General features: G+C 34.7%; 1 protein-coding gene across 1 annotated transcript in view; it reads left to right on the top strand.

Moving 5' to 3' along the window:
- The window catches only part of FOCAD (focadhesin), a 349882-nt gene that overhangs the window by 245751 nt on the left and 87037 nt on the right, over positions 1 to 17094 (top strand). The window contains exons 19-21 of the mRNA XM_051995374.1: positions 889 to 1077; positions 1902 to 2023; positions 14957 to 15049. Of these exons, the coding sequence (XP_051851334.1) occupies positions 889 to 1077; positions 1902 to 2023; positions 14957 to 15049 (404 nt within the window). The remainder of the gene's footprint in view (positions 1 to 888; positions 1078 to 1901; positions 2024 to 14956; positions 15050 to 17094) is intronic.

The following is a 17094-nucleotide window of genomic DNA, read 5'->3' as shown; positions in this document are numbered from 1 at the left end:
GGTGTGGAATGTTCAAAAGCTTGGAGAAAGAAAATGAAACATTTTATACAGGTTATAGGAGGTAAGCTAGTTTCGCTAGGATCTGGAGTGCATAAGGAATTGTATAAGGAACACTTAGTCTGGAAATGTAGATTATTAAGGACTTTAAAAGTCAAACAGAAAAGTTTATGGTTTATTCTAGGGATCAGTAGAAATTGCTGGAATTTCTTAAACAGAGGATTGATATATGGTCAGATCCCTCTGTTTTAGTTATCTCATTGTGGCAGCTTTGTAAAATATTTATTGGAGAGAGGAAACTGGAAGAACTGAAACCATCAATTAGGAAGCTCTTACAGTAATCTTGTGAAAGATGATGAGAATGAGGACTTACACAACTAAAGTGAATGAAGACTATATGAGTGAAGATAGAATCAGCAAGACTTGGCAACCGAGATAAGAGAGAGAGGACAGGATGACTGAACTTGGGTCATTGGTTAGCATCTTTATTAAGTTTTGGGAAATTAGGAAGAGGGGTGGGTGAATAATTATTAAGATAATTTATTTGCCAAAAAAAGCAAAAACCAATCAGTAGGTTTATCTCCCCGTGGATTTATTCACAACACATTAAATATAAAAGAATACTAGCAATATAGCAGCTTGCCCCACATCACTCCTATATCAATTATCTGGGAAAAAAAGCCAAGATTGAAATAAAGCCAGCTGTTGTCATTGTTATAAACTTTGACCTTTTTTTTTTTAATGTGAATTTGCTCCTTTGAATAAGTGAAACTTCATGAAAGTATAGTTTGTTTTGAGCCATGTGAATGTTTTCTTGTCCTTAATTATGTCTACACTCAGGACTTCTTTTTATCTTCTTATCTTATTTACCTTTTTTTTTTTTTTTTTAAGCACTTGAAGAGTTTTTTATGTCACTTGTGAAACAGGAGATGGTGAACATGCCCCGTGGTGTCTATTATACTGCATTAAGAGGAGGTACTTCTCGTTCTGACCAAGGCAAAACGATAGCAGGAATTCCCAATTTTATGTTGAAAATGTATGAGAAAAACAAGCAACCAGGCCTTAAACCTGGTCTTGCAGGTAAAACATTAATTGTGTTCTAAATTCTGCTTTTAAAATGTAATAATCCTCATGTTCTGATAATTCCTCAAATCCAAGATTAGTTTCCCTCCTAGATTAATCATTTTTCATTTCTAGACGCCCAATAGTCTTACCCTCTCCTATCTATCCAGTCCTTTTAATGATCCAATGGATGTCTTCTTTGGCTGTGTAGTTACATACTAGGGTTGTCGTTCATTCTAGGATAGTGCTAGGAGGGATGTAGTTCTGAGTTACATGAGGAGAGACAGAGATGGGAGGGGAGGTAGAGAGGGAGGGTAGGAGGGAGAGAAAAGGGCGTGTATGGGACAGTTAAGGAGAAGGAGTATAAAAATGAATATAGGTATTTCTGTTAGTTTAAATGCTTTTCAAGGATTTTGGGGCCATTTCTTGGTTTGAACAATTCGTGCTTATTTTTTTTTTGAAAATTTTATTTTTGTATTATCATAATATGCTTTCATTTGATTATAGACATAAGATTTCAGTACAATCCCATGACACAGAGATAAAAATGAAGCCAGGAAGATGCCTAAATCATAGTGGTTCTTCATTAATTCAGAAATCACATCTATCAGAAATTTAATTGAAATCCTAGAAATCAGTAAAGAAGGCTTCTAAACAACCAAGATAATATTGATGATAGGCGTTATAATGACTCATATTCACATACGCCCTTTCTTTCTAAAGCAAAAGGCCCCTTTATCTCCATCCAGTTTGACTAATTATGAACTAAGGTAGAGTCTGAAGCAGTGAGATTTTAACTGTAAGATGTTCAGTCATGCTTTTTTCTTTCCCCCTTTATATAGCTGGGATGTTACTTTGCTATGATCTTCCGATCCATATGGGTAAAGATGGCAAACCCATCAATCGTTTTTTGGCCAGTAGAGGGCGGAGTTTCCAGCAGATATTAGTGGCTCTTATACATGAGGTAAGTGAACTCCATCTATTTTGTGGGTATGGGGTCCTGGAGTTTTGGGACTTATGGCTGTTTCACCAGTGGATTGAGGTATAAAGCATGGTACAAAAAGCTCTTGGTTTGGAGCCAAAGGGTTTAGAAGAGGTATCCTCCAACCTGGGCTCTGTTGTGTTACTCGGATGATTCATTTCTTTGTGGATCCAGGCTTCTCATCCGTAAAATGAGAAGATTGTGCTCAATTATTTCCAGGGTTATTTTTAGCTCAACTTCAGATTTGGCCTTATAACTGTAATTAAGGAAGGCGGCTATGAAAGGCGATTCCCAGGCATTTCAATTCAGTGTTTGATTTCTAATTCTGCCGCCCCAGGCTCATCTTGCCTGTAACAGTTTCCTGACTGGTTGGTGGTGTTTCCCTGACTCTCATCGTTTCCCATCTCCTATTCATCCTTAACATTATTGGAGCACACATTCATGAAAAGATCCTTGACCTGGAGTCAGTAGGTTTGAATCTACTTCGGATGCAGATGACAAGTAATTCCACTTCCTGACTTTGAGATTCCTGATCTACACAAGGAAGATAATAAAACTTCTAATCTGGTACCTAAGTTACACAGTTGTTTGGGGGCTCAGAGTCTATGTTTTGCAAAGTGCTTTGTAAACCTCAAAGTATTATACATATATATATCTATATATATCTATATATCTATATGTGTGTGTATATATATATATATATCTATATCTATATCTATATATATATAGATATAGATATAGATATATATATATATATATCAGCAATTATCAAAACATCATCCTTACATCAGACTTGCACTAGTGCAAGCACTAAAAGAGCTTCTAGTAGTTCTCGTCTATCCACCAAATAAAATAAAGTCTGCTAATATTTTATTTGGCATTCAGAGCTTTTCATAATCTGATAACTGACCCCCACCCCATTACTCCCTCAAACCGCACCTTTTAGTCTATTTACACCTATTCTTATTCCTCACTCTTACAATTTATTTTGGAACTCACTGATAGTCTTTTGTAGGTCTTCTTGGAATGAATTTACCTCCTCATCTTTACCTCCTGGTTTTTTTGGTTTCCTTCAGGTCTCAGCTAAAATCCTATCTGATTCCTCTCAATTCTAGCTGGTGTCTTCTCTCTGTTGATTATTTTCTGTTTATCCTCTTTGTATCTTGTCTGTACATTGTTGTTTACATATTGTTTCCTTCATAAATGTGAGCTCCTTATGTTTTTTTGGTATTCTCAGTATCCTAAACATTAATGCTTATTAACTGATTGAAGGGCTAATTCCTTCACTGACTAACTTTTATCACTTTCTTTTAAGTCCTTAAATCTTTTCCTAAAGTTTCACCTTCTACAAAAGGACATCCCCAACCCCTCTTAATTTTAGTGCTTTCTCTCTGTTAATTATGCCTATTTATCCTATATAAATCTTACTTTGTATATGTTTGTTTTATGTTGTTTTTCCCATTAGATTGTAAGCTTTTTGAGGACAGGTACTATCATTAATGCTTTTTTTTTCTTTTTGTATTCCCGAATGCTAAATATGCCTGGGTTATTCCTATCCTCCTTCCATTCATAAAATCATAGAACTGGAATAGTCCTTCTTGTAATCTAATCCAAACACCTTATTTTACAAATAAAGAATCCTGAGCTCTGGAACAGTTAAACTTCTTCCTAAAAATCTACATTGGTAAAGTGATTAAGCCAGGATTGAAACCAGCTCCTGTAATTGGATCAAGTTCTAATAAGAATTTCTTTGCAACTTTCATGCCACTTATGTACTTAACCATATTCTAACTTGCAAAGTAAATCTTTGTACATATTTAAGATTGTAAATCTTTGAAGATACTGTCTCTTCATCTCAGAGGACTGTCCAATTCTTTGTAATTTTTTTGATAACATTTGTAGATCACCAGTTCAGAATTTTTCTTGATTTGAAGTTAAGAAACAGTTAAATAAGGATGAAATCTTTTAAAAGATTTAGAAAAATAGTTTGGTTTAAACAGTCATTGTAATTGAACTCATATGGTATTCTTAAAGTATACAAGAAATTTGACCATTACAAATTGTATGCATGGGTGAAATAAGCTAGGAAACACTTAGAAACTAAATGGTTTTTGTTTTGAGTATAGGTCTTTGCTAATTTTTAAGTAGAATTATTCAGTACACAGAACATGAAATAATAGAGATGCTGAAGTTTCCAAAAATAATGAATGGATTGTTGGATCTTTTTGATTAGGAAGTTTCTGTGGTTTATATTCTCTCATAAATTTGGATAGGGAGATCTACTCTAGTATACAAGGAACTCAACTTGCTTTCTTCTGACATTGTAAAGTTACGGAGCACCTAGATGAGTATATTTCTTTGTAATGTGATTTTGTGATCCAGGGTATCTAGAGAAGACCATAACATTCCCTCTTTTGCTACTGATTTATCTCCTTAATTTTGTCTCTCTCAGATTTCAAAGGAAGTCTACTATGTTTGTTCTTGAATAATCTTAGCAAATTACCCAAGATTATAAAAATTTTCTCCCTAATTAACTGGTCCCAACCTTTGCAATTAGTTAAAATTCATATTCTCTGTCTCAATCTGTCTTTCAAACTTTGAATCTGTAGATTTAGATTTAATCATTGTTAATGATCATATTATTTATTAGTGATATCAAGTAACACAGAAACATATCAAGCCATTGTATAGTATTCAGCTTTTGCTTTCTTCAAACATTTCCTATGGAAATTGAACATTCATTAGCAGCATTGCTCTCCTTCATCTGCTAGTGCTGGTGTTTGAATATTACATTCTGCACTCAGGAGATGATGCATTTTGCCATGTTTTCTTCCTTCTTTAAATAGAAATCTGATATCAGATGATTGATCCACAAATAAATTATATAGATTCTAAGATGAATTTCTAAAACATTTAATTTTTTAAAAGTCATATTTAGGTTATGTAGAAAAAAGCATAGAAAACTCTGGTGAGGCTCACAACTAGAATCACTCCCCCTTCTTGCACCTTATTCTCATCATTTCCAAGTTTAGGTTGTTGAAAAAATAGAGATTTTTGGTCCAGATGTAAATTTTTCCAGCCCTATTCTGTGATAATTAAAAATTACTTGTGACTGTACTTTACTCTTATCCTTGAAAACTTTCACAGTTCACCTCTGCTCATCTTCTTTATCTCACTGTTCTGCAGATCCCATTTTTTCATGCTTCTTATCTTTCCAATAAGTATCATCAATAAGATCTGACTTCTGGTTAGACATGGAAATAAGGAGCGGTAGATCATATAGAGATTATAAAATTGAGTTACTGGAAGCATGGTGGTACCCTCAGTAGAAATATGCAATATAGGAATAGGAATGGAATTCTGTTTTAGAAATGTTGAATCTCAGCTACTCAGGGAACTCTCATTTTGTGATGCCTAATAGACAGTTGGTCTTATTGGACCAGAGCTCTAGAGAAAGATTAAAGCTTGATATATGATTTAAAGTCATCTTTATAGAGATGACAGTAGAACTTATGAGTGCTGATGAGATCATTTTGAGTAGAGGGGAGAGACAAACAGACAGGGATAGAGACAGAATTTTAGTAAAATTTAAAAATAAAAAAACCAAATGTAAAATCAGCTTATTTTCTATTTTCTGGTCAAACTAGCCTGTTATTTTCATGTACAAGATGTTCCACTGTGTTTGCTTAGATTATATACTCTTCCATGTAGGCTTAGAAGGGATCACAGAAATCATTTGCTTTAACTCTTTCATTTTATAGATGAGGAACTAAGGCTCAGAGAAGATAAACTCCCCCTTTCTTTTAAGGCAGCTCCTTTTGCTTTTTGTAATCTCCAACTTCCTAAAGGGCAACTCCAGTACTCCTACTGGAGCCCTATTCTGATTCTCCTCAATAGAAAATAAGCCTCTTGAGATCTGGGAATGTTAAATTTTTGTCTTTGTCTGACCCAATATAATATCTCACTTTTAATAGGTGCTTAATAAATGTTAGTTGAATTGAATTACCTTAAATTTATTCCTAATTGCTACTAGTTTAACAGGAGCTGTAATTCAGCCATCTTCCCTTGCCAGTCATTTTTCCTCATCCTGCCAGAAATTGGATTTTTAATTAAGCAGACCTCTAGTTCAAAAGATTTTCTTTGAAATTCATTGCTTTATCCATGAAGAGAAAGGGAAGAGAGAAAAAACTAGGAAGTAATAAAGAACATTTTTATAGCAGGTGAGGCAAAATTCTATGAATTAAGGGTGTGGAGAGTGGGAGTGGGAAAGAAGCCTAGGAAAGGGAACCCCTTGATCATTTTACTCTCAGTTGGCATAGTGAACAAGAAGTTTGGTGATTTTTCTTTTTGCTTTATTTTTTATTTTTCAAATTTTGTTAAAGATCTGCCAGTAGTGATTTACAGAGGTAAAGCTGAAGCACAAAATATTAAAAAAGCTATTTCTCTTCAAGGTTTTTAGCTGACCTAAATTAGAAGACAATTTTAGTATTTCTTTGGGAAAAATTCATCTGAAAGAGTTGATTTCACTAATGTTCTCAGAACAGGAGAGAAATCTTCAGCATGCCCCTCCTCCCGTTTTCCCCCTCTCCTGCCAAAAAAAGAAAATCCTCTAAGGAAGACAGCCATATTATTCATATTACAACAGGACTTAGAAAATGCCAAAATGCAGAGTGAATTAGCTCTCCAAGGTAGGAGTCCTTAATACTATTTGCAGATCTGTGACAGGACAGTGTTCCTCATTTTCAGCTTTCTCTTACTTCAACCTCCCCTTTTCTTTGGTTCCTTTGTATAGGATTACTGAGTTCAGGTATTCAAAAATCATTCAGCTCAGTCTAGTCAATATTTATTAAGTGCCCACTGCTTGCAAGATCTTGAAGATACAAAGACAAAGAACAAAGTCTTCGTATATTGCATGGGAAGGTTACAACATATGTAAAGATAAATAAATAAAATGAAGACCATTTTAGAATGGAGATATAATTGAGAGATTGGGATTTGAGGAGGAAATATCTCCAGAACTGAGCTTTAAAGATGATCAGAAGGCTGAGAAGTGGAGGTATAGAGAGAATGAATCGTATTTGGGGGTGTTGAAAGAGATTATATCATGTGTGATTGTGGAGAGGCAGGAAATAGAATATAATATTTAGGGAATGGCTTGTAGTTCAGTTTGGGGAATAAAGGAAAATTTAAGTCAAATTGTGTAAGACTTAAAATGCAGCCTAAGAATTTTTTTTAAAATACCAGAGGCAATAAGCCATTGTAGTTTTTTGAGCAGAGAAATAACATAATGAGACATGTACCTTAGAAAGATGGTTTTCAGTGGTGTACAATAGATTTTGCAGAAAAGAAGAAGTGGATGGTGACAGCCCAACTCAGAGGAAATTACAACATACTAATTTAGAAGAGGGTGGATATGAGAGATGTGGATGGAGGTAAACTGACAAGACTTAACAAGTGATTGGATATAGTGATGGTGGTGGGGAGGTTAGTACCCCTTGCAGAAATAAGTTTGGAGAAGGGGTGGTTGTTTTTTTTTTTTGGGGGGGGGGGGAAAGATGTTTGGTTTCAGACTTGTTGAATTTGTGATGCCCATAATACTTCTTATTTCAAAGAATAGCCTACTTGGAGTAATTATGCAAACAACATGACGTAGTGTGTAATTAAGAGTTAAATTATATAGGACTTATGCCATTGTTGGAGGAATTTAGAAGTTGAGATCCTAGGGATTTGTGAGTAGTCAAGGATAGTGTTTTGGTGGATGTTAAGACTTGAAACAGATTCTCAAAAGATAAGGCGACTTTAAATAAGCAGTCAGAGTCAATCAGTAAATCATTTATTAATAGAATACTATGTGTCAGAAACTATGCTAAGCCCTGGGGATACAAGTGTAAAACCTGCAGTGTTGGGAGGAGGCAGCACAGCCAGTGGTGATTTGAAGATGTGGTATTGGTCAAAAATATTTAGTCAATATACATTTATTATACTTCTACTGTATACCAAGCACTTTACTAAGCCCTGGAGGATACAACGAAAAATAAAAGGCAATTCCTTCTCTCACTGAGCTCACATCTAGTTGGGGAGACAGCATTAAAATAATGACATACAGATAAAAGGTATAAAGAACAAAATGAAGAAGGTAGGATTTTATCCAGGACTTGAAGGAAGCCAGGGAAACCACAAGGTTTGGATGACAAAGGAGAGCGATTTTGTTTTGAAGGATAGACAGTGGAAGTGTTGAGAATAGGAGATGGAGTTTATTCTATATGAGGACCAGCAAAGATACCAGGATTACTGTATAACAGAGTTTGAGGAGGAAAATAAGAGAGAGAGCCAGATCATTTAAGAGCTTTGGCTGCCAAATAGAGAATTTTCTATTTGATCTTGGAGATGATAGAGCGCCATAGCAGCTGATTGAACAGAGGAGTGACATCAGATCAGTGCTTCAGGAAGATCCTTCTGATAATTGAGTGGAGGATGGTCCGAAGTGAGAGGGATTTTGAAATCAGGCCGACCAAAAAAAGACTATAGCAATTGTCTAGGTGTAGGGTCGTGGAAATCTGCTGCAGGATGATGGCAATGTCAGAGAAAAGAAGGGGACATAGTAAAATTGCAAAGGTGAAATCAAGAGAATTAAACAAATGATTTAGTTAAGGGAAGAGAAAGAATGTGGAATCAAGAATCACACAACTAGCTTGTGAGAGTGAGTAAGATGACAGTGGGCTTTTGGATTTGTAGGTAATGAGAGGGACAGGAAAAAATAAGCCTGAATGACATGGAGGGTTCATGCAGGAGGGTGAGAAGGGGGGAAGGAAGATAAGACTGAGAAGGAGAAAGGAGTGAAATCATCAAAAGCCTTCAGTTTCATTCTAAATATTTTGGACTTTATCCTGTAAAAGAACCATGAAGGCTTCTTGAATAAAGAAATAGTTTTAGGAAGATTACTCTGGCAGCAAATGAAGAATGAATTAGAGAAGGAGAAATAAGTTAAGTGTCCCTTAATGTGGATTTTGAGTCACATGAGAATAGTGAAAATAATAGGAAATAGTCTGTCACAAATGGGCTTGTGGACTTTTGTTCAAGATTCTTTTTTTATGTTTAGCCGCCTTAGGCTGCATCTAGGATACATGACTTCTGGGAAAAAGGGATATAGCTCTGTTGCTATTTCTGAGCCCAATGTTCTCTGATTTCTAGTAACAAGTCAGCACTATTGAGAGCTTCTGATGAGATCATGTTGTTGATTTCTTTGTGTGGTGAGTTGTTTAAGACTCATGATTGGCTACTGGATTTTGTAGCCTGTTCCCATTTTCAGGATTCATCTCTTCAGAGCCAACAGCCAGGTCCATCTCAGCTGTGATTTCCTAGGTTACAAGATCTAGAATCACTATATGCACAAGGGAGTCTGACAATTCCCTAGTTATAGATATCATACTCAACTATCAAGAGCCATGAGTAGGGACCTCTTTTCCTTTATCCCTTCCTCCCTTCTCTCCCTCTTTCCCTTCTTCCTTTTCTTTCCTACTTCCCTCTCTTCTCTCCCTCTTTCCCTCCCTCTTTTCTTTTTTCCTCTCTCCCTCCTCCTTCCCTCCCCTCCTCTCTCTTCCTTTTTTTTTCCTTTCTTCCTCCCATTATACCCTCCCCTGATAGCTTTGATTTCTTTGTGTGAAAACTTCCTATTAATATACTTGGACCGTTTATCAATTAAAGTTCTATTGGCTTTTAAAGCTCTTTATAGCCTGGCCCTTTAGGAAAACTCTTACAGTTTTAAAAAATTGTGTTCTGTCATATTGCCATTCTCCTTAATTTTTGTTTAACACCCCTTCCTCCCCCATCTTTTGTCAGTGTGTCTTTGTTGGGCTGTCCTTCACATCTAGAATGCTTTTTCTCTTAATCTTTGACTTTTAGAATCCTTTAAGATTCAAATCAAGAGCCACTTCCTTTAGGGGGCATTTTATGAGTCTTCCCCAACTGCTAATTCTTCTCTTCAAAAGATATCTTCTATCAACTCCCATCTACCAGTCTATATACATATTGTCTCCCTCAATTTTCTTATTTAACTTTCTGTTCGCAATGCCTTGCAAAATATACTGTACCTTGCCAAGCACTTAAAAATTTATTAGATTAAAAAACCCAAAAACTAACATGTTCATAAAATACACTTCTAAACTAACTACTCAAGAGGTAGCCAGTTCAACAGACAGCTGTAGTTTAGGTTACATGTCAGAATGAAAAGCTGGTATTATAAACCTTATCTTTTACAGATCTACTCACTATACTTAAGCTATTCAGAAAATGTACAACTCCAATTTCCAATTAAATGTGCCTAAATAACAGTTCAACATAAAATAACCTGTTTAGAAGCAGTGATTCTCTAGCAAGTCTATAAGGAGAAGAGATGAAAAGCTTCACAATTTCTCTCTCATTGTTAGATGTTTTACCTTTAGAGTTTGTGATTATCTGTTTTCAATAATGTCCTGTCGAGATATTTGTCCTAAAATGAGTAGTATAGGTTTTTTACATTATATGTGTTTTCAGTTTAACTCAAACTATTTATAAGAAAATCATCAAATTTTAACACACTTCACTAGTGTAAAGAAAATCTCATTAAAGGAAACTTTTAGGAAGGTTCTTTGATTAGAAAGAAACAATAACAAAAAAAGCAGGCCTCCAGAAATGAGAATCATGTAGTTAGGACAGCAAATATAAATGAGTGGGGGGAGGGAAGAGGAGGAAATCAAAGGTTAACAGTGAAATAAAATTTCACAGGTAAGCAAAGCATTCCCCATTAATGTTAAGCACACAGCTCATAAAACAAGGCATGTTAATGCTCCCTTGATGTACATATTATTATCCAAGGAGTGAAAGTACTTGCTTTCGGCTCTGCTACAGACACAATATTAAAAAATATTATGAGATGCCATATTTGGTTCTGTGATCACCTACCTTCCATTCCCAGAAAAGAAAGCAGCATGCCTATGGTTAAAATACTTGATATTCTGGTAATTATGTTGAAATAATGTCAAATTTTAAATTATCTGCTATCAGTTTTATTTTCCAAAACAGTTTTCCCTATTTTTGTTCTTAGAAAATAAAAGTTAAACCCAGGCACCAGAAGGATAGTAAAGAGAAAATCATTCCATCATGAAATGGCACCCATTTCCGCATTTCTGATGACCATTTGTTTAAATACTACATTGGGCCCTCTCTCTGGGATAGCATTAGCTTGCAAACTAACAATTCAATCATACTTTAAGCAGCCATTTACTTTCCTGTTTAATGGGGGGAAAAACCCAGTTACCATAGCAACTCACACATCACATAGTAATTAGAGAGTACCTAAAATTACCAAACTATATTTCTGACAGTTTTTCTTGGGGAGATGTATAATGATAAACAGATATGCTTCTTCCCATTATTCAACATTTTCTCTAATTGTTTATTCTTCACTATTGGCAATTCTTTTCCATCTAGTCATGCAAAAGAAGTTTTTAAATAAAAAAATAATCAAGAGGCAAAGGAAAATATGCTGATAATCTTTTGAGTTGAGAAGACATTCACAGTGGATTTAACTGAAATTAAACACATAGAATAAATAACACACAGTCAAAAACTAGTATCAAATGCCCTTTACTCACATCCAAAAAGATTTGCTGTGAATTGAAGAGTTAGAAAGAAAACAATTGCTGAAAAATCTGAATAAACTTTTTTCTTGTAACTAATTATGATGAGGTTTAGGTTTTGAGGTTCCCTTTTGTCAGGGAATCAAATGATGAAGTCTAGATTTAGGGAACCAAAATGAGATTAGGGTTTCTGGTAGTCAGGGAATTAAATGATAAGGTCTAATGACAGGTTCGGGGTTAAGGGAACCAAATGGAGAGGTTTGGCTCCCCTGCACTCCCTTAGGATTTGGCACAAGGGTAGGGAGTTTTGGGGAACCCCCTTCTGGTGGCTCAGAGAGTCTCTGTAAAGGAATTTACAAACTCCAAAAGGCTAGACTGATAAAAGAGGTTTATTATAGGCATTGGAAGTAAAGTAGTGGAGAAGTAAACTTTAGAGAAATCCTGACAGAGAGGCATAAAGTCTCGTTAGGTGAGGTTAAAGAGAGGGTAGCACCGGAAGAGAATATTATCCCAGTGGGCAGAGGCTTGCTATGCCAGGAAGAAAGAGAGTTTCCTTGACATTTTTGCTCTTCTGCAAAGATTGAGCCCCAAGTTGGCTCTTTTTAAAATAGAAGTCTTTGGCTACAAGCCAAACTGCTCCATGGGGGCTGGGCTAATGGGTGGAGTTCCAAGCTCTTTTTATCTACAAGCTGGATTTCAGTTTGAGTTGGCTAGCCCCACCTGAATTGAATAGAAAATCTTCAATTTAATAGGGTTGGTATCTCCATCTCTGAACTCAACCAGTCCCATGGAGACAACAGAACGAAACTTCTTGTCCTTGAGTGGAGTCCCCACAGTGGCAGAATTCAAGGAGAATTTGTCCTTCAAGGAGTTTTAGAGAGTTTCGGGGTCCCTTCTTCAATTGGATCCATACATTTTATAGAATATTGTATCTAAAATTCACTTTATATCTGTCTATCTAGTCTATATGAACATTTTTCAGATTAAGAAACTGATATCTAGTGATTTGCTTAGAATCACAGAATTGACAGAACCAGAACATAATCTTTTTTTTTTTTTTAAATTTTTATTAGCTTTTTATTTACAAGTTATATGCATGGGTAATTTTATAGCATTGACAATTGCCAAACCTTTTGTTCCAATCTTTCCCCTCCTTCCCCTCACCCCCTTCCCTAGATGGTAGGATGACTAATACATGTTAAATATGTTAAAGTAAGTTAAATATAATATATGTATACATGTCCAAACTGTTATTTTGCTTTTCTACAAAAAGAATCGGACTCTGAAATATTGTACAATTAGCTGTGAAGGAAATCAAAAATACAGGCAGGCAAAAATAGAGGGATTGGGAATTCAATGTAATGGTTCTTAGTCATGTCCCAGAGTTCTTTCACTGGGTGAAGCTGGTTCAATTCATTACTGCTCCATTGGAACTGATTTGGTTCATCTCATTGCTGAGGATGGCCAGGTCCATCAGAAATGATCATCATATAGTATTGTTGTTGAAGTATATAAGGATTTCCTGGCCCTGCTCATTTCACTCAGCATCAGTTCGTGTAAGTCTCACCAGCCTTTCTGAAATCATCCTGCTGGTCTTTTCTTATCGAACAATAATATTCCATAACATCATATACCACAATTTATTCAGCCATTCTCCAATTGATGGGCATCTACTCAGTTTCCAGTTTCTGGCCACTACAAAGAGGGCTGACACAAACATTCGTGCACATATAGGTTCCTTTCCCTTCTTTAAAATTATAACTAAGTATAAATATAAGCCCAGTAGTAACATTGCTGGATCAAAGGGTATGCACAGTTTGATAACTTTTTGAGCATAGCAGAACATAATCTTTTAAAACTGTTTTTTCCCTTAGAATTTTACTGATTGATTAAGGTGAGATACTTTTATAGTTTACTGTCAGGTTACATGTAGTAACTTGAGGATTTGGTGCTTTTGAATGTTCATTCATTAAGCAAATACCTATTGTATTGTCTTAGAGGTAAAGCGTTGTGCTTTATCTGGTTGGGTTATGAGGGTGTTTTTATAAAAACCAAAATAATAATCCTCAAGATATAGGCGTTTGTGATATCTTATAAGGCAAATAAAATGTGTACATAAACTACTGTAATTCACAGTAGAATTTTTATTACATGACCTACAAGTTTGCAGAAGCAACCCATTCATTTTCTTTCAGTGAAGTACTTTCAGCCTTTGTGGAGGGGAGAATAGAAGTAGTGGGGGAGATAAGAACTCGAGTTGGGTTTAATCAACTCAATTTTGGAACTTTAGCCTCTCATTTGTCTTGACCAATAAGTAACTGGACAAGTGTAAATTCAACTGGCCTATCATATCCAGCCAATATTAGACCACCAGACTTTACATTCCATGCAACTTTCTTGGATAAGCCAACTGGTTATATATTTTTACTCATATATAAATTTATTGCCAATATTCTCACAGAATTTGAGAGTTAAGGGGATTTTCAAAGGCCATTAGTTCAATTCATTTATGAAAGGAATACCCACTGTAGCATACCTACCAAATGATTGTACATCCTCTACTTAAAGATCTCCAGTGAGACTGATAATAACTCATCTTTAAATAATACTTGAAGGATAATAAAGTACTTTCCCTTTAACAATATTGTGAGAAAAAATAGTGCAAATGTTGTTATCCCATTATTAGGGATATGGAAACTAAGGGGGTTCTTAACGAAGAAAACAAGCATTTTTCAGCATCTACTATGTGCCAGATATCAAGCTAAGTGGCTTTTGAAATATTATATCATTTGATCCTCACAACACCCTTGGAAGACAGATATTATTATTATTATATTCATTTTAAAGTCAAAGAAACCGATACATACAGATTAAGTGGATTCCCCGAGATCAAACAGCTATCAAATGCCCAGTATTTTGTCCAACTTTGTCTATTATAACACTTAGCTTCACCCAACGGAATTATAACTAAGTATAAATATGCAGCATGTTGAACAGATTTATACTGGGTTCCTGTTTTTAAAAATCATTTTTATTTAATTATAGAATTACTTTAATTTAGAAAATTTTGAGCTTATTTTCATTTAACCTAAAAAATGCACACTATTTTTCAAGCTGCTGCTCAAAAGACCTTGTTGATTGTCATTTCCCCAGATTGTTTTTTTTTTAGTAAGCTTAGAATTCAAAATTTTTATATTTGAAAGGAAAAGTTAGATAAAATTGTTTTGAAATGATTTTACAGTAATTGTTTTGTGTTTAAATGTCTCTCTAATTAATGTTGCTATTCTTTGTCATCCAGGTTAACATCCAGCCTTCAGAATGGCATCGCTCAATCCTTCTTCCACAATCCTGGCTTGGATTTATGAATAGAACATACCATGCAGTCTTTCAGGTATTTGAATATCTGTGGTCCTTTATGTGTAGGAAAATGATACTTTTGTCAGTTTTCAAATTCTAGTTCAAATATTTTAAACCGTTCTTATTTGGAGAACTATCTTTGTCAGAAGTTTAATGATGCCTTTGAGTCACAGATATATTGAAGATATGTGCAGCCTATTCTAGTCTTCAGAGATTTGAAATAAAGAGCACTGGGTTTATATTTGTATGTCAAAACTTTTTAGTTATGTGGTTTTGGGGCAAGGCTTTTAATCCAAATGAGCCTCATTTTTGTCTTCTATAAAATGGAAAATATAATACTCATGAAAAAGCAGCATCAAATTGTAGTGGAGTGGAAAAGGTACTAGCAATCTGGAAATGGGAAGACATTATTTCAAGATCTATTTCTGAAGCATAATATCATGATCAAAAATAAATCATAGTACTTCCATCCATGTCTTATGTAAATCTTTTAATACTATGTATAGTTCAGAGTGGAGGATTTACCATTCCTGTACTTTTCCACACTGATGAAAAAAAATATTTCTGGTCTATACATTGCCTCCTAAAAATTTGTGTTGCTTCTCTGAAGATTATTTTGAAGTGTTTGATTTTTAGACTAAAATGCATTATTTAAAAATAACCCTATCAAGTCTGTTCCCAAAGATAATTAGGAAAAGAGGAGAAGAACTTATATGTTCTAAACTGTTCATAGCAATTCTCTTTGAGATGTCAAAAAACTGGAAATTGCAGGGATGCCCATAAATTGAAGAATGGCCAAACAATTTGTGGAATTTGATTGTTATGAAATACCATTGTGGTATAAAAAATAATGAGTTCAGTGATCTTAGAAAAACCTGAAAAGAACTTGAAAGACCAAGTTGAGCAGAACCAAAAGATCATGATATACAGTAACAGCTGTTTTGTTTTAAGAATAACTTTGAGTGAACAAATAATTTTTATTATCATAAATACCCAACTTAACTGTGAAGGACATATGAAGAAAGACAATATCTGATATCCAGAGAAAGAACTGATAAATCGAAATATTTGTAGAATAATTTTACAAATATGTGTATGTGTGTATATATATATATCTACCTACCTACCTACCCTTTTGTGATAATGATAGTTATATTCTAGAAAAGTGGAACAAAGAAGGCAGAAAAAAGTTACATGATAATTTTCTTATATATTTAAAAGGAACAGCAAGTTATGCATAATAGATTTGTAGTTTCATGTGCAATCTTTATTATACTCTATTATGGAAATGCTTATTTTATAACAAATTAAAACAAAAATGAGTTATTTTTAATAACAATTTTCAGATTTTTTTTTTTTTATTAGACCTCTGAGTTAATCAGAATGGGTGGCTTTAGTGGAAGTTTTCCCACTCCTACCTTTTAGGGGATTGCCAGTTGGCATAGAATTCAAATTAACCTGCCAGATGCTATGAAACTTCTCATAAGCTAGAATTGAATCCAAGCCTTCCTAACCATCCTCCATAACTTAGTAGATGACCTTAATAGAGCTGCAATTTTAAAAGTATGTATGCATATATATGTATGTATCTATCTCTGGCTAGTCTGTTGATGAGCCTCTCTGACCCATACCTCAGCTGAATTTTTTGTCACAGAGGCTGTTCTCATGGTCTCACTTGAAGTATCTCCTAATTGATAGAACCTTTCAGAGCCTTGGCACTGCTGCCCCCCCTTCTCATCCAAGGGTGTCTTTCCCATCTAGTGTGGAATAGAGGCATTTCCATTTTTTTAATGGAAATCTCAGGTGAGGCTTTTAAAATAGAATATGAAGTTTTCATTGTGTTCTAAGCTTTGTAACTTAAAGGAAGTAATTATTCTAAAATAAGTTGAAATACTGCTCATATAACACAAAGAAAAAACAAACTATTTGATCTTTCTCCCTGCTTTAAGAATTTCAAAAGGATTCGTTGTGGTACATGTATGGATTACAATTAGAGTTATGAGTATTTTTAGAAAGTAGGGGATAGATAATAGAAATAAATGGTTTGTTTTGAAATTAGGGAAACAGAATGACTCCTAA

Source organism: Antechinus flavipes, chromosome 1 (genome assembly GCF_016432865.1).
Source record: "Antechinus flavipes isolate AdamAnt ecotype Samford, QLD, Australia chromosome 1, AdamAnt_v2, whole genome shotgun sequence".
NCBI lineage: Eukaryota > Metazoa > Chordata > Mammalia > Dasyuromorphia > Dasyuridae > Antechinus > Antechinus flavipes.
The sequence above is the reverse complement of the archived record's forward strand: the minus strand, read 5'-3'. Positions and strand labels throughout refer to the sequence as shown.